The sequence below is a fragment of the Thunnus albacares genome, chromosome 4 (assembly GCF_914725855.1).
Source record: "Thunnus albacares chromosome 4, fThuAlb1.1, whole genome shotgun sequence".
Lineage (NCBI taxonomy): Eukaryota > Metazoa > Chordata > Actinopteri > Scombriformes > Scombridae > Thunnus > Thunnus albacares.
In genome coordinates this window covers 3,861,211-3,886,102 of record NC_058109.1, presented here as the reverse complement: position 1 = coordinate 3,886,102, position 24,892 = coordinate 3,861,211, and the positions used below count along the sequence as shown (strand labels likewise).

The 24,892-nt window shown below is 36.7% G+C and overlaps 1 protein-coding gene and 1 long non-coding RNA gene across 2 annotated transcripts in view; one reads left to right on the top strand and one right to left on the bottom strand.

Annotated features, from left to right (window-relative positions):
* Positions 1–24,892, top strand: part of LOC122981168 (hemicentin-1-like) — a 738,767-nt gene that overhangs the window by 170,492 nt on the left and 543,383 nt on the right. Inside the window, exons 8-9 of the mRNA XM_044349769.1 lie at positions 14,022–14,336; positions 17,343–17,621. Coding sequence (XP_044205704.1) covers positions 14,022–14,336; positions 17,343–17,621 — 594 coding nt within the window. The remainder of the gene's footprint in view (positions 1–14,021; positions 14,337–17,342; positions 17,622–24,892) is intronic.
* LOC122981176 lies at positions 309–23,794 on the bottom strand. The gene is made up of 2 exons (XR_006403173.1): positions 21,869–23,794; positions 309–446 (listed from the first exon to the last, which is right to left on the bottom strand). It is a non-coding gene; the product is annotated as an uncharacterized LOC122981176 (long non-coding RNA).

The following is a 24,892-nucleotide window of genomic DNA, read 5'->3' as shown; positions in this document are numbered from 1 at the left end:
ATACTTTTTTAATTTTATTATAACACAGTAAGGGGAACACACAAACAGTAACACACTGTAACAAGATAATTATGTCTTATATGTGTTGTAATTCAAACATACCAATTAGATGGACTCAATGCAGTTCATGTGAATATTTACTGGAGAACTTGTGGGATTTTCTTTCATAAAATTTTGTTTTCTCTCCTGCAGACAGACGTGCTGCTGGTCCACATAATCAACATGAGAATGTCAAGCTTGAAACCTGCCTTGAAGCTGGCTGCTGAAGTGTGTTTGTGTTGTTGTATTTTGATTTTTGTGAGGATCAGTTTGAGTTTTAGACCAAAGAGTGAAGACATTTTTGGAGCAGTTCGGGAATTTTGTCCAGTTCTCATTTATCCAAAGAGTTGTTTTTAAGTTGAGGTCTGATTTTAGGTTTAAAGATAGAAATAGACGACTGTATAAACCTGTTAACTGAAAGATTAAACTGAACAGTTTCAGCTACTGACCTTAAACTTGTTTTAAGGTCACAAACATTTTGTTGGAATAATTAATGAAAAACAAAAACTGGCACTAAAGGATAGATGTAAAAATATCCAAAATGAACCTTTAAATGTTCAAAAATGTCGTCATAGAAATTAATTTGGGTGTTTGCAGAATGTCAATGTTCTGTCTGGTGATAAGATTAAGTGACAGTTATATTAACTGTATGTGTTTAATACTCTGATGGAATATAGTTCCACTCTTATGCAGCTTTAGCAGAAAACGCCGACTGAGAGCAGATTCAGTCATTTCCTCTCTGATTCTTTGCTCTGTTGTGTTTTTATTGTTTTATTTTAATATTTATTTCTTAGTTTTATTCAGGCTCTGTTGTCCATGTACAATAGATTGATCTCATTCATAAAATGGTTTAATGTCAAGCTGAAATACAACTATAAAACCATCCACTGGACTGTTGTTGAGAACATTATAGTTCATAGATAAATGACATGAACCTGCATAGAAACACAATCAAAATACCTGAGACAGTTTTTAGTCATTTTGGGCTTTAAAAATAAAATAAGTGAAGTGAAAAATAAAAAAAAATGTGATAATGAGGAAGCAAAGCAGGATAATTAAACAATCATTGAAAATAAAACAATAAAAGAAACAACAGAATTAAAAGGACCAAACTAGGAGAAGGTCTTGTGATGAAAGTGAGTTTTTAGGGATTTAAAAGATCATATTGATTTATGTTGTGATTTTTAAGGGTCTCAGACTAATAAAAGTTCAGTCATCCTGGACAATCAGCTGACTTGATGGAAACAACCAGGAGACTCCTGACTGAGGATTTCAGGCTGCAGCTCAGAAGAGATTAAAATGTTTATAATGTCACTTGTAGTTTGACTATTATAACATTATTAAGAAATATCAATGAATAATGAGAACTGTTATATTCAGGATCAACTACATTTTATCTGTGATCCTCAGCTGAAATAAACAACCATCGTAGTCACTCGGACTTTAAAAGATAAAGTTGAAATGTGGTCTGGTTTGATCCCTGCTGCTCCTGTCATCATGTCAAAGTGTCTTTGAGTAAAACTCTGAACCCCAAATTACTGCTGATGTTTAGACCAGCAGCCTGCATGGTAGCTCACTGCCATCAGTGTGTTTGTGAGTGTTGATGTGTGACTGAGAGGAACATTTTGGTAAAATTACTATATAAATGCAGTTGATTTAGCAAATATTACCATATAAAGATCCTCACTGACTTGGGCATGAAGAAAATTATAAGACTTCACTGAACTAAAGCCTGCTGTTATGCTTTGAATAAATGTTAATATTTTGTAGTTAAAATTAAATAAAATGTGACTTTTTATTTTAAACAAGCATGTGTTCTTTATATTTTTTGATGTGCTCAGTCAGAATCAGTCAGGTACAGTTTCATACTGAACTATAAACTGTTGACTGTGATATTTGAATTGTGCTGAAAGTTCATGTATGTTCATGTTAAATGATGATGCACTTGCAGGGTATCATGTAATTTCCAGCAGTACTTTATCATTTCTATTCAAACGTTTGAATAAAACATGAAAAATATGGAACTGTATGTTGTGACTGTTTTGAATGTTTCTGTCTGATAAGAGAAAGAAAAGTGATGATACTATATTGGCTGGATTTTTACACACAACATCTGATTTTGATGAAGACTTTGAGGATAAAAACACTCTGAATGAAACTATGAAGCAGATACAAAGTATTTAAAACTGCTTCTAACTAACAGACAGTTGACCAGCCTGATAAATGATGAATATAGCTGAAAATTTATTGCGTAGGTAGATGTTTTCTTTATTCCTGACAGTGTAGAAAACTTTAACACAGACATTTTATGCATTTATTAGATAGTGATTAGTGATAGAACCTGTGTTGTCTGTGGTTTAAGGTCGGCATCTTAACCCCTTAAACATGAAGTCAGGTGTCTTTTCTCTCTGTGTGAACGGATCCTGCAGTTTTGTGGTCTTAGCTGCTTTTGGCGGCAAGTTGCTGGATGTCTTTTCTCTGATCAACAGGACACTTTCCCCTCCAACTTATTACACTTTACTTAAAGCAGAGGTTCACAAATTTCTTACATTTCCTGTCTTAAAACAATATCAATCACCAATATGACTGCAGATGTTTTATGTAAAGCACTTTGAATCGCCTTGTTTAAAGGTGCTATACAAAGAAATGTGCCTTGTTTTGGGGATTTGAAGGCAGATAATCTCTGTTTTTTGATTTAAACTGTTCATAGCTGATAATCAGTGCCAATATTCAGTTGACTCTAAATTTCCAAAAAGGAAAGTGAGGATTTATTTGTTTTGTCCTCTGAAACGTCATCATGTGACTGCAGTGACATGTACTTTGACCTTTACAAGACTAACTTTGCCAAGAAGTCTAATCACAGAAGATTTGTTTTTACTCCTACATTTAATAATAAGTTTTTTTCAACCTTCTTATATACAGTATAAAAAAGTAAAAGTGAGCAGGTAAAGACATTTATACCATGGATGAACTTGTTCTACAAAGCCAAAACATGCAGCTGACAAGAAATACCCCATTTTACTGCTAAATCACTTTTGTTCTCTGTCAAACGGAGTTAATTTGTAGAAATGATCCTGTTATGCTGAAGAAAACATATTGAAAAGGTTTTGTTTGTTGTGTGTTATGACAAATACAGATTTCTGCAATCACAGTAAAAGAGGAGGTGAAGGCTACGGTTGGATTTGAGGACCTGTAGCTGTTTTACAGCACTACACTACACATTAAATGTTAGTGTGAGCAATGATCAGTATTTTCATGTATAATTTGTTCTGTTCTTCTGCAGAATTCTAGAGTCACAGTAGTTAATATACAACAGATGTCACCAATTAAGTTATTAACCATTAACAATGGGCCAGATTTTTTCAGCACTGTTTTTCGGGGGGATGACGCTGTACAGACATGGTGAAAATACGTTTTTGCATGTTTTTGTTTGTATAAAACAGTTTTATGGTTGTATCAGAGGGCAGATGTCATAATTCTTATTAGTAATCCACAATCAATAAACAGTGGCCTGATTCATTTATGGTTGAAGCTAAACTACTGTTATTGACACAGATCTGTTCTGGTCAGATAAAACACGTTATGTTATGTACCTGTTGTGATAAGAAGTAACTAGAGTTTAACCTGTGGAGGCGCTGTTAAGTTAATTACCTGCTGAATGACATGCAATAATGAGGTAGGATAATCATTCAGTAAACATCAGAGATGCTAGGTTTGAATCTTTTGAGTCAGTCATTCAAAGCCTGGTGAATCCACCACCAGTGAACAAACACTCATCTAATGATTACAGCCTACAACTCAGCCCTGACTAGTACAAATGAAATGTTTCTCTTGGAGAATGTTGGTGATTTGAATAGAAGTGTTTGATGGTTCAATATTTAAATTAATAGGCTAATTTAATGTTTGCATTGGGACATTAATTTAAGCTTGACACGCCCCCTCAACCATCCTGCCGCCTGACGGAGGTTTAACAGCGGCCGTCACAGCTGTCAATCATTATGTAACAATGATGTAAATGACAGAAACCATTTTTGGGAAAAATGTATGTGATGTGTACTTTGATTTTTTACTTTGGCTCATGCCCCATCCACTAACATGGAGGGGGCAGGACTTACGACCTATACTGCAGCCAGCCACCAGGGGGTGGTCGAGATGTTTTGGGGAGCTGTCATGACGTCCATCTTTTATACAATCAATGATTGCAACGTGTTACGTCTTACAACCTTTTGATAAGAGGCTGAAATAGATGCACCATTACTGGAGTCCAGCTCCAAGTTGGTGACGTATTCCCGCCACAAGGTGGTGCCATTGGGCATGACAAAGCTGAAATGTGAGTACAATACTGAAGCGCATGAGTTGAAATTCTAGATAATAGAAACAAACTTCCCTGCTATCTTAGGAGGAGATTCCTGCACACAAATGGGACTAATAAGAAGACTCTACAAGTTGGACAGGGAAGAGGAAACAGACATCCTGACGGAATACAGAGATGTGTTCACAGGGTAGAGGTGTGGACCTGGACAGAATCACATTCAGATTGATCCAGCAGGAGCTCCAGTTATTTACCCACCCAGAAAAGTGTGTTTAGCACCGAAAGATAAAATCATGAGTGAACTGTAAAGGGTGAAGAAACTTGGTAGAAAAACAGACAGAACCCATTGACTGGGTTAACAGCTTGGTCAGTGTCCAAAAGCCAAACAAAAAAACAAGAATCTGCATTAATCCCCAAGACATCAACAAAGCCACAAAGAGGGAACATTATCACCTGCAGACAGTAGAGGAGGTTGTGGCAGAGATACCAAATGCAAAATTCTTTTCTGTATTGGACACAAACCATTCTGGCAAATACAACTAGATGAGGACAGTTCTAAGCTATGTACCTTTAACACACCATTCAGTAGGGCACTGCCTTTCAGTGACAAAGCTGCACTGATGCAAACAGCTGCACTTTGGTGTCTCAGCTCTGGAGGTTTTCCAGAAATGCATTGCTCAGAGACTGGAGGACTTGGGAGGAGTTGTGAATGTCATTGATGGACATTCTGATGTGGGTGCAGACAAGGAACAACGAGACAAAAAGGCTGAGACAGCTTCTTGACAGAATAAGGAACATCAATCTCCAGTTGAACAAAGACAAACACAAGATTGGAATAACAGAGATTAAATATATTGGACACATTCTGAGTTCGGAGGGCCTGAAACCAGACCAAGAAAAGGTCAAAGCAGTAATGGACATGCCACGACCACATGACAAAGCTGCACTGATGAGGTTCTTCGGCATGGTGCGGTACCTCTCATAGTTCATCCTGAACCTGCCTGATGTGAGTTCACCACTCAGAAAGCTTTTGGAGGGAGATGTTGTGTGACAGCAGGAAGCAGCAGCAACACAGCTTTGAACAACTAAAGAAACTGGTGAGCAATGCCCCAAGGCTCATGTTTTCCATTTTATTACATATTTGATTTTCGTTTTCTCTTACTACTCAGACATATTTTTAACCTCACTTAAAACTAGTAGGCTATGATTTTGTAGTTTATGACTTTAATATATTCTAAAACAGATGATTTGTTCTCATGAATTATTTATTTCCATGCATGGGAAAAATGTATGTGATGTGTACTTTGATTTTTTAGTTTGGCTCATGCCCCATCCGCTAACATGGAGGAGGCGGGACTTATGACCTATACTGCAGCCAGCCACCAGGGGGTGATCGAGATGTTTTGGGGAGCTGTCATGACGTCCATCTTTTATACAATCAATGATTGCAACGTGATTCGTCTTACAACCTTTTGAAAAGAGGCTGAAATAGATGCACCATTACTGGAGTCCAGCTCCAAGTTGGTGACGTATTCCCACCACAAGGTGGTGCCATTGGGCATGACAAAGCTGAGATGTGAGTACAATACTGAAGTGCATGAGTTGAAATTCTAGATAATAGAAACAAACTTCCCTGCTATCTTAGGAGGAGATTCCTGCACACAAATGGGACTAATAGGAAGACTCTACAAGTTGGACAGGGAAGAGGAAACAGACATCCTGAGGGAATACAGAGATGTGTTCACAGGGTAGAGGTGTGGACCTGGACAGAATCACATTCAGATTGATCCAGCAGGAGCTCCAGTTATTTACCCACCCAGAAAAGTGTGTTTAGCACCGAAAGATAAAATCATAAGTGAACTGTAAAGGGTGAAGAAACTTGAGACAAAAGGCTGAGACAGCTTCTTGACAGAATAAGGAACATCAATCTCCAGCTGAACAAAGACAAACACAAGATTGGAATAACAGAGATTAAATATATTGGACACATTCTGAGTTCAGAGGGCCTGAAACCAGACCAAGAAAAGGTCAAAGCAGTAATGGACATGCCACGACCACATGACAAAGCTGCACTGATGAGGTTCTTCGGCATGGTGCGGTACCTATCATACTTCATCCCAAACCTGCCTGATGTGAGTTCACCACTCAGAAAACGTTTGGAGGAGATGTTGTGTGACAGCAGGAAGCAGCAGCAACACAGCTTTGAACAACTGAAGAAACTGGTGAGCAATGCCCCAAGGCTCAAGTTTTCCATTTTATTATATATTTGATTTTTGTTTTCTCTTACTACTCAGACATATTTTTAACCTCACTTAAAACTAGTAGGCTATGATTTTGTAGTTTATGACTTAAATATATTCTAAAACAGATTATTTGTCCTCATGAATTATTTATTTCCATGTATTTATTGTTCTTAATATGCTATTTATGAGTATTTATTGTTTGATTAGTTTATATATTGCACTACTGAATACTGTTGTCTTTGCATCCTCCAGTCAACTGAATCTAGAGGGTGAAGATTATAAACACTGAATATGCAGCCTGTCAGATGTGAGTAAATGTTGCTTTGTCTCACAGATCAGAGGACAAATAAATGTAGATCTGCTCCTCAGGTTTTTGTCTGGATTGTGGATGACAGTCACTAATTCCTGCACATTAAATCATTGTGCTTATATATAATAAATGAGACAGCAGTGATAATAGGTTGTTGTTTTACAGGGAGGACTCTAAACCACACTGCTTCCTACAGGTGTTCTTGTTGATCAGATGAGATAAAAATCTTAATATTTATCATAGAAAAGTTTATAAATTAATTACTTGTGTTAACTGACTTCTGATTATGGACTGTTATGTGATAATTATGTGATGTTGTTTTAACCTCTATACTCAGCAATGTGGCGCCCTCTACTGTCTAACAATGAAACTTTCTCTATTCAGTGAAACCTGAAATATAATGGCTCATGTTAAATACATTCACACTTTCTTATTAACCTTTAACTATTCAGGGTAGACTAGAGAACCACTGCTCTGTCTCTCAGTAACACTCATTCACACAGTCTGATCTGCTGGTCTCTGGAGCTGTTGGGGGTTCAGAGTCTTGCTCAAGAGAACTTCAGTAATGAGAGAAGAACGATCTGATATTCTGGCTGTGAATGGCACAGATCTGAGTTATTCACTACTATTGGAACTGATTTTAGGGATCAGCTGTTAAACCTTCAGAAGACCTAAAACACCTTTTTAAAAGTATTCAACTCTTTTCAACTGTTCAACTTGTGAAGACTCATAATAATCACAAGGAATAAAATGAAAACACCATGATGTGTGTGACTTTTTAACTGTAGTTTTTAAATGTTTAATTCCTTCTTGCTGAACCTTCTGGTCTTTTCTTTTATATAAAACATATTGTGAAAGACTCTAAACTCTAAGATATTAAAGTTTGAAGATCTGCAGCTCCATCAGCACGTTTAAAACCAAATTAAACAGTCTGTTAAAAGCTACTCAGCTCTGTAACCACTGACTCTACATTTTATCTCATGTTCTTCTCAAATAATTTTGCTTTTAATTTGTCAAGCATACATTTGTCCTTTTAATTGACATTGTGTGTGTGTGTGTGTGTGTGTGTGTGTGTGTGTGTGTGTGTGTGTGTGTGCTGTCTGTGTTTTTTGCATCGTACTGTTTGTTATTGTGCTGTTATATGTTTTAATTGTGATCTGCTGAAGAGGCTGCAGATGAATATTAGCTGTAAACTAACTCTGGTACAGAACATCAAATGGTAACATTTATGTTTAACACTGTACATGGTCCCTTACAAATAAAATAAATAAGTAAAATATAAACAGTAGGCCTAATCTTGTATCTTGTATTTCCTTCATCACCTAATGTTAAACACGTACATTTTAAGATTCCTACTGAGATTTATGCTCACAATGAATTATTGCACATGTTAATATGTGGAAAAGGTTTATTAAACAACACAAGCACTATTACAGGACAAACATTTGAAATTACAAGAAATTATTACAAGTTCTGAACCAAAACATTAACCAGAACTGGACACAAACCAGCTTCAGTCTAGTGAAGGTTTAGTGAGTAGAGTGGGAGGGTTTAAGACGCTGCGTTGCAGCTGTTGTTGGACTTTTAGTGGAGCTCAGCACCAGCCTGGTGCTACAGTGTTACTAACACTGTTGTGGCTGGATTTTAAGATTATTGTCATGCAACATCTGTTTTTGTAAAAGACTTTTTGAGGACAAGAAACACTCTGGATGAACTATGTTGTTGTGGCTAGGCTAATGAACCCAAGTGCAGAACACCGAGGCAGGAGGCAGAGAGTAAAGTTGAAAGATAGTTTATTGCTGGGTTGGTAGCTGGGAGACTGAGGATGAGAATTGGGCATAAAACTGGACCGAGCAGGACAGAAGGGATGCTGAGGGGAGCCAGGCAGAGTGGTGTCCAGAGAGCAGGGAATTGTGCTGAGCCGGTGAGGAAGTCAGGCGGAGGTAAACTGTGGAGACAGAGAAACAGGTGTTAGATAAATGCAGATACTGCAGTAACTAGACTCAAAGGGCTAGAAGTGTCAAAGAGCAGAGAAGCACAAGAGATGAAACACTGGTTTGAACTGGTGTTGTTGTGGTTCATGTTCAACGTCTTAACCCCTAAACCACAGAGGCAGCCCAGCTTTTATTCTCTTATCGGATCTCTGGCACTCAGGACAACATGAGGAGACTTTTTAGACTCAATGAGACGATGATTATGAATAAAACATGTTCATTTATGTTGCCTGTCTTTAGGAAAAATAATTTCACACATGACTGTAAATACAATATTTCAGTCAGATCATCAGGCATTCTTTTCTTTTTTTCTTCTTTTTTTGTGCATAAATCCAGCTCCATAAAGAAAAGGTTTCTCCAGTTTGGTGCTTAAGAAGTGGACTGGCCTGCTCAGAGTACTGACCTCAACCCTGTCCAACACCTTTGGGATGAACTGAAACACTGATTGTGAACTCGACCTTATCACCAACATCAGTGTTGACCTCACTGATGCTCTTGTGGCTGAATGGGAGCAAATCCCTGCAGCCAGGTTCCAACATCTGCTGGAAAGACTGAAACCAGAAGAGAAGAGGCTGTTATAGCAGCAGATGAAGGTGTCAGAATGAGATAATAATCATATAACGGTCTGATGTGTGAGTGTCCACATACATTTGGCCACATAGTGAGTGTAACCAGGACTTAGTCATTAAATTCTAGGTCTGTCCTGCTGACAATAATCTGGATAAAGTTCCAACAGTTGAGAAAGTCCAACAGTTGAACACATGAGCATCAAGCTGTGTGTCTTTCTGTCTCTTTTTCCCCTTTTTTTGTAGAAATGAGGCTCCTCGGCTCTGGACTGTCTGTCGTCTCAGGACTTCCCTCTTCTTCACCTCTTCTTCCTCCTCCTGTCGTTTTTCCTGAGACTATCTGGAGGTTTGGTTCATGGCTCCTGTCTGTGCTTCACCCAGCTGACTCTGATTCAGACTTGCATCGTGTCTGTGATTAACTGCAGCATCCTTTCTCAGCACCTCTTGTCTCTTGGTTCGCGGCTACATTCGTGTTAAAATTTGAACCACAGATTTATAATCAAAGACGAACTCTTCAAAATCTCACAATTGTGCAAAATAGAAAAATATGAAGGCCTGCAGTGTTTTATTTGGACAAAGTTAGAGACTGTTTGTTATTTATCAGAGAGGGTGTTGTGGTTCTGTTATTGACTCTAGAGACTCTTGTTAGTCTGTCTTTCACTTCCTTGGTTGCCATTATCCTCCAGATGCCCTCAGACTTTTTCTGTTTTGTGAATATTGGACTGTGTGGGAGAGGGCTTATTTTGAGTTGGACTTTTTGAAGGACTATCTAATATATATGGTTTCTGCTCATTGATATGCTGGGTTGTATTAAGAGTATTGTGTTTTCTGTTGTGTGTTCCTTCACTCCTCCTGTGTTCATGTGCTCCTCCTCTCACCTGCCCCGCATTACCCTCATCAGTCCTGCTCCCTGTGTTTCCCTCAGCCTATCAGCTCCCAGCCTGCCCTTGTGTCCAGTCACATGATCCCCATTTGCTCATTAGTTCAGTTTGTATTTTAGCCCTGGTTTTTTGTTCAGTCTCTGTTGGATCCTCAGTTTCGTTCTGGTTTGTTCTGTTCAGTTTGATCTGCTCCTGTCAGTCTTGTCCTGTTTGCACGAACATTTAATAAAGAGCCTGAAGTCTCTGTATTTGGGTTCATTCCTGTTACTCTACCCGACAGAGGAGATGGCTGGGGTGTGACTAATCTACGTTTTGTTTTTGTTTTTTTAAATCTTGACCCTCCTCGGTAAAACACGTATTTTGAAAAGAAAAATTAAAGTTGTCTGTCTCTCCCCAATGCTTAAAAAATATTTGATGTGCCTCCCCCGTTTATAGAACTTTTACTTTCTGTCGCCCTGGCTCTGTGTTTCTTTTTGTTTCTTACACAGTTACAGATTAAATGTGTAAAATAAAGTAGGGAATGGTATAAAAAGAAGTAATGACGTCAGTGCTGTTGCCGCTTCCGGAAGCTGCGAAACCGAAAGTATTTTTCAGTTGAGACTGTTATTCTGTCTCGAGTAGTAAAGGCTTCGTCAAGCGATGTTAAAATGATGTTTAATCTTCAGACGCCGATAACTATGAAGCTTCTTCTTCTCGTGTTTCCTCTCATCTGGTTTGAAGTAACGTTTGGTGTCAGAAGCGGTAAGAAAACTATTTAGACTGATGATCAAACTGAATTATAAAGTTATTGAAGCGCGTTGCTTTCACTGAAGAAGGAAACTGAGTTCTTGTCTCGTAATTATAACTTCCTCATTTTAAAACTACTTATACTGACTCATAATTAGGAGAAAACAGGTGTTACACCGTATTCTGTAACCCACAGATCATGTGACCAGGTTTGCATGTTTTTATCTTTTACTTTATTTCATGCTTCGTTTCGATAGTTACTAAATGGCTCCACAGTGTTTCGACAGAAAGACGTTTTGACAGTTTGACACCTTCTCCTAACATACAGCGAACAAGCGAACTCTAGCGGACGCAGCGCGAAACATGATCCAGTTAAACCAGGAGCGATGTCGCAACGCTGTCGGTCATGTTTGATACGCAGTTTATCAGAAATAACGGCAGGAAGTAGACGCCGCCCTGCACGTCTGCTCCCAAACTAACATCAGCTCTGAGTAGGTCTATTATAGGTCTATTATATTATATATATATATATATATATATATATATATATATATATATATATATATATATATATAGAGAGAGAGAGAGAGAGAGAGAGAGAGAGAGAGAGAGAGAGAGAGAGAGAGAGAGAGAGAGAAAGTAATTATTAGACACTAATAAGTGACAATAAAGGAAGCATAACCTCCTCCTAACATATGGCGAGCGAGCGAACTGTAGCGGACGCAGCGCGAAAATGTGTCCATATATACTACGAGCGAAGCGATGTCGCAGCGCTGAGTGTGTGTGTGGAGGACCGGACGGAGCGGAGGAACAGAGCCGCTGCTCGGCGACAGAGCACCGGGGAGCTCTGGAGGAAAGAGCCGGGGGCAGAACCGGAGTTTCTGGAGGAATAAAACCCGGAACAACACTCAGCGCTGCGACATCGCTCGTTGGATAATTTTCCGCGCTGCGTCCACTGGAGTTCGCTCACTGTATGTTAGGAAGAGGTTATGCTTCTTTTATGATCATTTATTAGTATCGAATTACACACACACACACACACACACACACACACACACACACACACACACACACACACAAAGAGAGAGACTCGGTGGAGATAATAAACTAAAGATCTTTATATACAGTTAATTGTCGAGACCGGATCCTTACAAGTCGAGACGGGGGACTGAGAGTCGAGTCCGAGATCATAAACGTCTCGAGTAGCTACGTTCCTGATGTACAATATAATATATATAATATCTGTGCTAACATCCTGATGATTAGCACAGATCAATGTTAAATATCAGCCTCATAACACATGTGATGTGATGACAGCATCCCTCTGATTAATTAAGTCCTATAATAGACCTACTCAGAGCTGATGTTAGTTTGGGAGCGGATGTGCAGGGCGGCGTCTACTTCCTGCTGTTTGAAACTACGTATCAAACATGACTGACAGCTGCAACACATCATCTATTGTGTAACTTTGGATGCTGATATTTCTGATGAAATATAAAATCTGAGTGTGTCTGCTGCCTGAGGGTCTCTGGGAGTTTTGTTGAGAGTTTTTTATTGTGTTGGTCAAAGTAACACAATGAACCAGAACCTCTTTCAAATGTCAAATTCAAAGGGTTAATTGTTGTGATTCAGAGAAAGTATATAAAGTAATGTCTATGATAATATTCAGAACATGTTCATTTCTCTCTTGTTAGTTTCTTCAGTCAGGTTTATTTTAGGGAGCAGCTTGTTTGTGTGTTTAGTGTGGAGACAAATCGTATCTGTAGATCAGAGATGAGAAATGTGTTCAATCAGGAAGCAGATTCAACCTTAATGGTTTTATTCAGAAATCTAATTGCCTGAAGTCAATTTTTACTTATATACAAGTAATCATATTTATATACACATTGTTTTATTTATTAGCGGTTATCAAATAACGACAAAGATTAAAGTTAATCATCATGTTTGATCTTTATTTCAGTAAATGAAACAGAACAAGGACACAGAGTGTCATAGATGAGAAGCAACAAACATTTTTCATATTGAAAATAGTCTGATCCATCCTCTAAATGACACTAAACACTAAATTCTTTTGATCAGCTCAGTTTCTTTCAAATAATGGAATCGACTCTCTAACCTGATGGTAAATACATGTTTAGACTCATTTCTTCCACTTCAAGCTTCCTGATTTCCCTCTTTAATGTTTCTTGTTCTCCAGATTATTTATTTCATGCTTTGTTTCGATAGTTGTTACCAAATGGCTCCACAGTGTTTAGATAGAAAGAAGTTTTGACAGTTTGATGCATTTCAGATGTGACTTCAGGCTTCAGGCAGGTGTTTTCTGTCTGTGTAGTTCAGAGGTTCGTCCTTACTGTCTTTTTATTGACTTCATAGTGATCATGATGAATTATGGTGAATTAAGTTTGACTTTGTTTAGTTCAGTTTTCCTCTTCGATCTGCAGCGCTCTCTCTGGCTTCTCTTTCTTTCTCTCACTCATTTTTTCAACCGGGTGTAATATTTATTTGTGTGTTGGATGGACAGACAGAGATAGTCTGATGACGTAGTCAGTGATGAAGATCATCATCATTTTGGAAAAACAGTTAAAAGACTTAAATGTTATTATTTATTAATGAGTGTGATGTTCTCCTGAGGTTATGCTGATAAATAAGGACTAGTAAAATTAAATATAAAAGATGAAAACAATAAATATCACTTACAATAATATATAATAACAATAATACATAAATTATAAATATATGTACAAAGCAAAATATTCAGTGCAAATATATAATGTTCAGGGCAGAGCAAAGGATTTGTTGAAGACAATGTTCCAGACGACAAGAAACAAGAAAAGTTTCTTGTTATAACATAAGTTGATATGTTGCTATGACAACAAACTTCCATATGTCTGTCTTAACCTGATTATTCTGCATGTAAACATATTGATTAATACATGTTTTTGTCCTCCAGAGCCAGATGTCATCAGAGTGGAAGAAAGAAGTGACGTCATTTTACCCTGTTCACCCAGCAGCAAGGAGAGCATTGTGTTTACATTGTTTGACTGGAAGAAAGATGGTCAGAAGGAGGTGTTCCGGTATGATTCAGGCATTAAAACGACATCTGAGCAGTTCATAGGACGAGTCTCACATTTTGATGATGAACTGAAGTCAGGAAACGCCTCCATAATCATCAGAAATACGAAGGTGGCTGACAGTGGAAACTACACCTGTAACTTTACACAACTTCAGCCAAGACAAATATTCCACATTAAGCTTCATGTTGTTGGTGAGTGTTTTTATAAAATGTTTATTTACTGATGTGACTGGTTTAAGAGTCTCAGATGGACTCAAGTCAAATAGTCAGAAAACACATCTGGCAGGGCCTCGTCCCCACAGCGCTGCAACCATGTATGGAGAGATTCCCTCTTTATCAAACATGATGGATATTTGAGACACATTGTAGTTTGTGTCACTGCGTCCAATAAATTTTGTAACTTCCTTAAACCTATTAAGTACGTCCAGCTTCATGCAGTGATTGTCCAGGTGTGTGGAGGTAAGAAAGAGAAACTTCTCTCTCAAACTCCTGATTTTAACAGCATGGATGTCTTGAAGGGGAGACTGTATGAAAGTGTGAGCTGTTATCACCATTTAAATGATGATCACGTCTCGCCCCTCTCTATAACGCCAGGCTTTACACTCAGTTCAGAGCAGCTATAAACACTTTTACCTTTAGATGACACGTTGTAAGACCTACAGTAGTTCATTTCAAGTGAACTCCAGCCTTAACCCATCTGGGACTGACACAAAGCAGTCGTGTCTGTGAATGTGATGTTATATGAGTCTAATTTCACATCACTTATGAGTGGAGACATTTAAACATCAATAACAAGTTTTACATAATGACTGTTTATACAAGAATTCAAACTTCTTTACACTATATATGTGTTATATGTGTTTACTGGAAATAGTGTTTGCACTGGTGAGTTTTTGTCTGTGTTACAGTCAGGTGTTTGTATATTTCTAAGTGCTGTCTGGCAGCTTCCTCACAGCAGAATTAATGTGTAAATATTCTTCTCAGCAAATAAAACAACAACCTCTCTCTCTCTGTTTCTCTCAGCACAATAATCACACTGGTAGGTTTATTATTGAACGAGCAGTGATTTATAAAAGTTTGTTTATTCTTCAACTTTTTGCTCAGTTTGTTTTGCTACAAAATCATCTTAAAATTCTCTTATTTGAAATATGTTGTCTGAGATCTCAGCAGTGTTTTCTGTTACATTAAAGTAATAAAGAAAACTGTTCAACTTATTTACTGTTTAGATGTGTCATCAGGAAAAGCTGATCACTGATCTCTGAGGAATCTTAAAGGATTTTAGGATGTAAGATCAATTCAGATTCAGAAATCAAGAGTTTAAGATGAAAAACAAAATAAATGATCATGATCTCCTTAAACATTTTCCAGAATTAAATAAATTACAGTGTGATTGTTCATCAGATTGTTTTTGCTAAAATGGAAGAATTGCAGCTAATCTGAGTGTTAGTCAGTGTCTCAAACCTGTAGCCACAACCTGAATATGAGATCTGAGCATCATGAGACAGTTTTATATTAGTTTAGTGTATTGATCGGGGAAACAGATTTCTGAAGCACTGGATCAATATGAAGCAGTTGTGTTGAAAATGGTTCACTGTTCTAAAGCATTTGATTCAGTCAAAATAGCGACATCTGCAGAGCAACTATTGGTATTGCATCTGTATGGATGGATTCAATCTGAGACTGTGATGAAACAGTTAGTCAGAATATAGGTGGTGTTATTGATTCATTATTGATATGTTGTTCAGTAAAGTCTATAGACTATTATATAAACAGATCACTTTTAAACAGAGTTTACAGCAAAGATATTGTGTCAGATTGAGAAGCACACCCTGTATCCAAAACCAGCACAACACCTCTCAGGTACGAGTGTGATGTAACGAGGCGTCTGCAGGGTGGTCACATGATTTTTGGCGTAGTGAAGCGAAGCATTGAAACGTCGTGCTGCAATACATTTGCTTTGAAAGGTTGATATGATATTGAGTCGTCTGCATCGAGTGTAACATCACTAGTTTAGTGTCGTACAGAATATTGTATGAATCTCAGACTTCATTGTTATTGTTTATTTAATAATAAACATTTGCTTTGGAAAAGTTTGGACATCACTTTAAGTTTTGCACAATTACTTTGGAGATAAATTTCTTCACATTTGTTTACTTTCTGAGATTTATACAATATTTTCTGTAAAACTAAACTTTATTTTTTAACTCCAGTTGTTCACACAGACTTTTTGTCAAAGTCTTGAAGTCCAAGCTGAGATAACACTGATGACATTACTCTGGTTATTGTTAAAGACTAAAGCTGCTCCAGAGCCTCAGAAGACATTAAACAACAGTTTAACAGGCTGAGTCGTCCTCCTCATGACCAGTAAACTCATCTTTGACATCAGTAAAGTGTCTCTTTACACACAAATGAAGAATATGGTATTAAAATGTCTCATTAGAGTTTAATTTGGTTAATATTAAATATTTGATTAAAATTGAATCTTAATTTTAATGGATTTTAGGTTTTAGGAGGAATTCAGATTATAAAACATGAACAAACCTGTAGTTTTTAGTTTAAAACAATAATGCTCTCCTTCCTGTGTGAGAAAATAAAAACCTCCAGTTAAATGTTTGATCAGCTGCTGTCGGCTACTAAAGAAGAACTACAACTAATCTGATGGTCAGTTTTTCATTCTGGCAGCTTGAGACTGTTGATCAAATGTTTCTCACTGACACAATTAAACTCTGATAACACAAAGGCTCAAACATGCTTTACAAGAACCTATGATTCATATTTTATACACAATGTTTATATGACTTTAGTGTGATAGAAAATACTGTCTACATCTCAGACAACAAATTACACCTGATTTCATTTTTATTTTTGTAGCTCAAGAAACTGAACAGAAATTCAAGTTTTGTCCAAACTTCTTCACTGTATGTGTCTCTGTCATGATATGAGTCAGAAATAGTGTTTGCAGTGGTGATAAGTTACCAAATATTTAGTTGAAACTTGTTTGAAATATGTTCTATCAAACATTCCTGAGATGTGTAGTTAAGGCTGATGTGCTTTTCTATTTCACTGTTTCTCTGTTTTTCCTCTGAAATATGATCATATACAAGCAGAGACAGGTTGAACAAAACATCCCAGTATTACAGTTCATGTCTGATCCTGTAATTGTTCTTTACAAGTTATTGATTTATACTTTGTTCACAGCTGCAGCTCGAAAGCCATATGTCATGATAGTTGATCAAACAGCAGACTCGGCACTGCTGCAGTGTGAAGTTCAAGGTGCTTCTCCAAAACCTAAATTACACTGGCAGGACAGTGATGGAATCATCCCTCAAGCTGAAGAACCAAAGGAGACAGAAAGAGGAGGCCACTACGACGTCATCCTCCAAACTACTGTGACCAAGACCAACAACTATAGCTGTGTTGCTACGCAGGAGGAAATCAACCATCAGATTTATGCTGAGATACACGTGTATATCCATGGTGAGTTTCTTCTTAATTATATTTTAATATTCAAATCATTTTAATTATTAACATGTTTTTAGTTCTGAATAAATTTCAATGTGTGCTCAGACTGAACACAAAGTGAATGAACTCAAAGCAAGTTGAAAACATTTTAAACTGAGTGAAAACTTCACACTTACACTGAAGCTCTGTGACTCCACTTCAGTAATGTGCAGAGATAAGAGGGAGAGTGAGAGAGTCTGGAGGAAATAACAAAGACACACACACACACACACACACACACACACACACACCCACACAGTAAGTGTGTACATTCTCAGCCAGTTATAGTAAACGTCTGTATGTTCAGTACAATAAGTTTTTGTGCTGAATAAACACAGACTGTAAAAACACTCCAGCAGTCAAATGAACTTTGTGTTCAGTCTGAAACTCACAGTATGAAAACACAAGTTATTCCATCTCACACTATAATATACTATATCACATCTGGTCACCACTTCTTCTCTCACTGGCTTAGAGTGAGTAGAAGAGGTAACAGGTCATTATTTGACCTGACACTGGTTAAACTGGAGTTATAGTGGGTGAACTCCACTTGTTAAACTATGATGAGCAATAACATGAATCACTCAACATCACAGATTTTAACTGACAGATTAAATTGATGTGATTCACTTTAAGTTAAACTGTATTTAAAAAAGATACGACAATAATAACATTAAACTAAATGACTCAGTTATTTATGTTATATAGTATCATCTGCAGCTCAAAGTGATTTACAACAAAATAAATTAATGCACCAAGTGCTTCACATGAAAAGGACATAAAAACATGTAAAAAAAAACATTAATGTAACATAAAATGGAAAATAAAACCTACTTGATAACATTAATAAAAATGAGATCAAATAAAGTGAAAGTACAATACATAGAATGTGTACTTCAGTGGTGATAATTTGAGACTTAATAAGTGAAAACATGTGAACACAATCTGTAAATCAGCACCTCGGTCTCTGAAGCTTTAAGCAAACAGAACCTCCCTTTTCCCAACAAATTTATTGTTACTATTTTATAACACAAGTGCCTACAAATGGTATTTATTGTGCATATGACAGGATGATTTGTCTGTGCAATAACCAATAATACTTTAATAACTTATCTAAACTGGTATCAGTCCAGTATATACTGGATCAGTGTGTCTCTTGATACTTTGACACAGATAAATGCATCAATCTAAACTGTCCATCACAATGAAAACCAACTTATAGAAACTCAATCACTTTATTAAGTTCACCTCACTAAAACTAATGAAGTCTGATGAGTTTTGTAATGAATTCCACTTTCATGAAGGTTTAATATTCAGGTTTTTGTTGTAACTGTTTTAAGAAAGGTGTTGATTCAATGCAGGCTGTGTTTTATAATATTGTTTATAATATTTAATCTACCGTCACTCACATAAAATGCTGCTCTTATATAAATAAAAACACTCCAGTGAAATGTTTCATCAGCGTCTGTTGGTTGCAAAATAAGAATTACAATAAATTTGATGGTCAATTTTCCATTCAGCAGCATGATCAAATATTTCTCTCTGACACAATGAAGAGCTGATAATATAAGAGGTTTATGTACCTTTGACAAACATGTTTAATATTTGATAACAAATATTTATATGTAGCATCATCTGATATTTCACTCTCACTAAAGCTATTCTAAACTAAAACATTCCTTCATAATAATAATAATAATAATAATAATAATAATAATAATAATAATAATAATAATAATAATAATAATAATAATAATAAAATCATGTAATATCTGCTGAACCTTTACAAAGAATCAGCAGTTTAGTTTATCATCAGTTTATCATTTGGCTGCTTGAATCTTATTTTCATAAGTTGTGTTACAGATCGTGATGCTGCAATAACTTCCATGTTTACATTGTTGATGGTTGATTCTGATTGGACGCTGCAACAGATGTTTAGGAACTTTGACCATGTTTAACATCCAACATGATAACAGTATATAAATAACAGAAAACCACAAAGAGCAAAATATGTTTCCTTTAACTAGAAACTGAAGTCAAACTAAAAACTAGAAGCAAACTCTAAATATATCCAATGATAGATCCTGGTAATAATATGATACCATGAAGACACATATAGGCTTTGGAACTGCAGTGATTATTGTAAAATGTCAACTTGAAATGAATAAATATTGTCTTCAGTCATTGTGCTGCAGTGAGAATACTAGACATGACAAACATGTTTGTAGAAATGTAGCTTCAAAACACTTTCTTCATTCATTACAACTGACTGTTGGTTGATTACAAGCAGAACTTATTTATTATCATGTTTCTAATTCAACCAATAATAGATGTTGTGTAAGCATGAGGCTGCAGCAGAGAACCACAAAATGCTGCTGTGAGCTTTTGTTGGTTAAAAAGAGAATTTTATGGGTCTGTATTATTAGCAAATGTGTGTGGAGAGTAAAACTGTATCTCAGTAAACATGTGAACTAAAATATGTGAATGTGACCAGAAATCTAAATATTTATCAGATATGAACATGTGAAAAAGAATCTGAAAGTATTTAGTCATAAACTGAATGTAAATGACTTTTTCTTCATGAGTTAAAGTGTATTTAGCTTCAACAGACTCCTGCTGCATAATACCAGACTGTATCACTCTGCTGTCATTGTGCTTCAGTAGCTGTAGAGTCGACTCACCACCAGGCAGAAGCATCTGTTGATTTAAATCTTGACATTACTGGACAGTAGTTGTTGCAGTTTAGCTGCAGCAGTGTAAGTCTATGTTAGCTAGCTAGTGCTACTTAATGTCTCAGTGAAACATAAACCTCTAAGCTGCATGTTCAGCTGGTTGGATAATATCTTGTTTTACCAAAGTTTATCAATACTAGTGATGACAACAACTATCATAAAGTGAAGATGTTAATCCAGAGTCCATCATAGACTTGTACTTGTGATCCTCGGCTCAGGATGTAGAAAACCTGGACTATGGACAGATTTCCACACACATGTGCAGATCTCAGGTACGGCAGGAGTGTAGCAAAAGTCACCTGTAAAAAGCCTAAAGTGGAGCGACAGGACAGTGATTGAAACATCCTTCCTACTGAGGATCAACACGTCTCAGAAACAGGAGGATGCTACAACAACATGACCCTCCTCACTACTGGGACCAAAACCAACCTCTGAGCTGTGTAGCCGAGCAGGAGGAAACTGCTCATAAGATCGATGCTAATATCACTGTGTCTGCTGAGAGTCATCTCACTGCTGCTTTAATCTGTCAATCATTTTAGATTTTAGGAGCATGCACACCTTTAGTTGTTCTCTTTGTGTAGGTTATGATGTCTGTACATGATTTACAGTTACATTCTGAGTCTTACATTAACTTCTTTTTATCTGTTTCAGGTTTCCCGATTGGATGGGTTGTTGGTTTTTTTCTTGGTGTTGGTGTTGGTGTTCCGGCTACGTTTGCAGGCAAGCATTTCATCTCACGAATACGTAATAAAGGTAAGTTTTTAAATAATGTATCAAGATATTCATCATGGACAGACAACAAAAGTTCTTTATATCTGTCATTAACATTTGTTCTGATCTTCTCAGACATAAAGCTTTTTGTTGGCACCCATACAAACTCCAATGAGTCTACATTTATCTATGATTGATCACATTGAATACAAATATTTCATATACATGAATCTATTACCATAGGTGGTCATTTGTACAGCATTTTGAATGTCATTCAGTTCGTTCCATGTTTTCTGATTGAATTTTTTAAATGTGGAGCTTGAATTTTGCCTTTCAAGACAGTTAATCATCTTAGTGATACTTTTTTATTTTATTATAACACAGCAGTGAACACAAACAAAAACAAACAGTAACACACAGTAACAAGATAATTATGTGTTACATGTGTTTTAATTCAAACATATCATTTCAAAGTTGGGATTTTCTTTAATATAATTGTGTTTTCTCTCCTGCAGACAGAAGTGCTGCAGTTTAAGAAACCAGTCCACATAATCAACAGGAGGTTTTCCAGCTTGACACGTGCCTTGAAGCTGGCTGCTGAAGTGTGTTTGTGTTGTTGTATTTTGATTTTTGTGAGGATCAGTTTGAGTTTTAGACCAAAGAGTGAAGACATTTTTGGAGCAGTTTGAGCATTTTGTCCAGTTCTCATTTATCCAAAGGATGTTTTTAAGTTGAGGTCTGGTTTTAGGATTAAAGATAGAAATAGTCGACTGTATAAACCTGTTAACTGAAAGATTAAACTTCCTGTCTGACTGCAGCAGGACCAGGAGGAGGCAGTGTAGCAACAACATGATATCAAATATAAAAGACTAAAATGCCCCAAAACAGAGAACAGAACAGTTTCAGCTACTGACCTTAAACTTGTTTTTTTCATAACCACAATCCCAAACATTTAACCTCATTAAGTCATATTATAGTAACCTCACAAACATTTTGTTGGAATAATTGAGAGAAAGCAAACACTGGTATGAAAGGTTACACTTGAAAAAGTCCAAAACTAACCTTTAAATGTTCAAAAATGTCATAGAATTTAATTTGGACATTTGCAGAATTTCACTGTTCTGTCTGGTTTGTTTTGATAAAAATTGCTGTAAATATGCTGAGTTAACCAAAAATCTGATTTTCATCCACAGTCCCTCAACAGGTGTTACATAGTTAATCTAAAATAGTGCATTCAAATATATAAAACACATAATAAAATAGAACAAACATATGAAGAGCAATTTTTTTAAAGACTGGAGTTAACAGGCTGATGGCAGCAGAGATTATTGACCTTTTAATGCTGACAGAACTGATTGTCATTGAACCTTCCTTTAATTAGAATTATATTAACTGTATGTGTTTAATACTCTGATGGAAAACTAATACAGTCTAATACAACAGGCCTGCAGTAAATCCTGCCTTCATCAAGGTTCTAATGTTCAGTTTTTGTTGAACCTGTATGACAGAGGTGTCGACTCAACTTTAGTTATTTTGGAGGCTTTAGTTTGTGGTGCTGTTGAATTGTATTGGGTTTTATACTGAGAGGTGTTTTCAACTCATTGAGTCAACAGTGTCACAAACTACAGCCTCCAAAATGAACATAAAGTTGATTTAACACCTTTTAGAAAACAATGTCAGCAAAAGTTGAACATTAAACCTTCTATAAAGTTATGAGATTACAGCAGGTTGTCGTATTAAACTGCATCAGTTTTAGCTTGTGTACCTAATAAACTGGCAACAGAGAGTAGTTCCACTCTTGTGCTTTGAAGAAAACTCAGACTAAGAGCAGACTCAGTCATTTCCTCTCTGATTCTTTGCTCTGTTGTGTTTTTATTGTTTTATTTTAGTATTTTGATGGTTTTATTATCACCTCGTAATACATTTCAGTTTTATTCAGGCTCTGTTGTCCATGTACAATAGATTGATCTCATTTATAAAATGGTTTAATGTCAAGCTGAAGTACAACTATAAAACCATCCACTGGACTGTTGTTGAGAACATTATAGTTCATAGATAAATGACATGAACCTGCATAGAAACACAATCAAACTACCTGAGACAGTTTGTGATTAGTCATTTTGGATTTAAGACTTAAACAGAAATAAAAATAAAAATGTGATAATGAGGTAGCAAAGCAGGATAATCAAACAGTCACTGAAAATAAAAATCAACATACAACAGAATTAAAGTGAACTGAGTTAAAAAGGGACCAAACTCTGTCCAGTCCCTGCTGCTCCTGTCCTCAGCCTGCAGCCTGCATGGTAGCTCACTGCCATCAGTGTGTTTATGAGTGTTAATGGATGAATGAGAGAAAAATTATAAAGCACTTTGGATAAAAGTACTATATAGATGCAGTACATTAGCAAATATTATCATCCTTAAAAATCCTCCTTCCATCCATCCTTTTTCAGCTAAACTGAAATAAAATGTGTGTTGTTGTTTTTTAAACAAGCATGTGTTATTTATTTGTATTTTTAATGTTCTCAGCCAGAATCAGTCAGTTACAGTTTCATACTGAACTATAAACTGTTGACTGATCTTTGAATCGTGCTGAAAGTTCATGTATGTTCATGTTTACTGATGATGCACTTGCAGGGTATCATGTAATTTCAGGCAGTTCTTCATCATTTCTGTTCAAATGTTTGAATAAAACATGAAAATGTCAAACTGTATGTTGTGACTGATTTGGATGTTTCTGTCTGTTCAAACTTTGATAAGAGAGAAACAAAAGTGATGATACTGTATTGGCTGGATTTTAAGATGATTGTAGTGACTTGATTTCGACAAAAACAAAACCTAAGCCACAGTGAGGGGCTGTTACCGGGACATGTAATTGACGCGTCGTCATGCGGCGGCTCCATGTACTAAATCAAACATCCTCAGACTTGCGCTTCAGATGTGTTTATTTATCAACGTGCACCACTAAAGCATTTGCTATGCATACACTTATATTTATAACTTGCATGAAAACAACAAAAAGGCTTAAAGATTAGCCTCTAAACGGCGGTCAAAAAACTGTGCTTCTACCGGTTAGCAGCACACCTGAGGAGTAATTACCTCTTCTTCTACATATACATTTCCGTAGACTGCTGCTCAACACGCCACCTACTGTGGCAACCAGGGAGTAACCTTAACACAGTTTTAGATACAAACGGCTCTAACACACCGGCCCCTAATTGAATGGCCACAGACATTACAATTACCTTCACGTGTAAACAAATAGAGCCATAACTTGAGCAACATGCATATAAAAGTGAACCCAAACAACAACAAAACAAAAAAAAGAAAATTCAAACATTTGTAAACATAACCCTTTTTTTTGCGGAGATCACTATACCTCATCCCTAATTGCTTGTGGCTTCCTGCAACAAGCAAAGCTTACTGACAGGTCTTTCCAAGATGTTTGTCTTCGTCTGGAGACGCACAGAGCGTACTAACCCTTTTTTGTCTGGGAAAGTTTCCAAAATTCTGCCCAAAAGCCAAAATCCACGAGGAGCAGCAGAATCCATTACAACAACAATGTCTCCAGGAATTAAGTTTCTCCTTTTCTGATTCCATTTCTGGTGTTCTTGCAGCAGAGGGAGGTATTCCTGTAACCATCTTTTCCAAAATAGATCTGCAATGTACTGAACTTGTCGCCATCTCCTTTTCACATATACATCATCCTTGTTAAAAAGTCCAGGTGACATGACTGGTTTCCCTTTCATCAGAATAATGTGGTTAGGAGTGAGAGGCTCGAGGTCATTAGGATCGTCTGAGAGC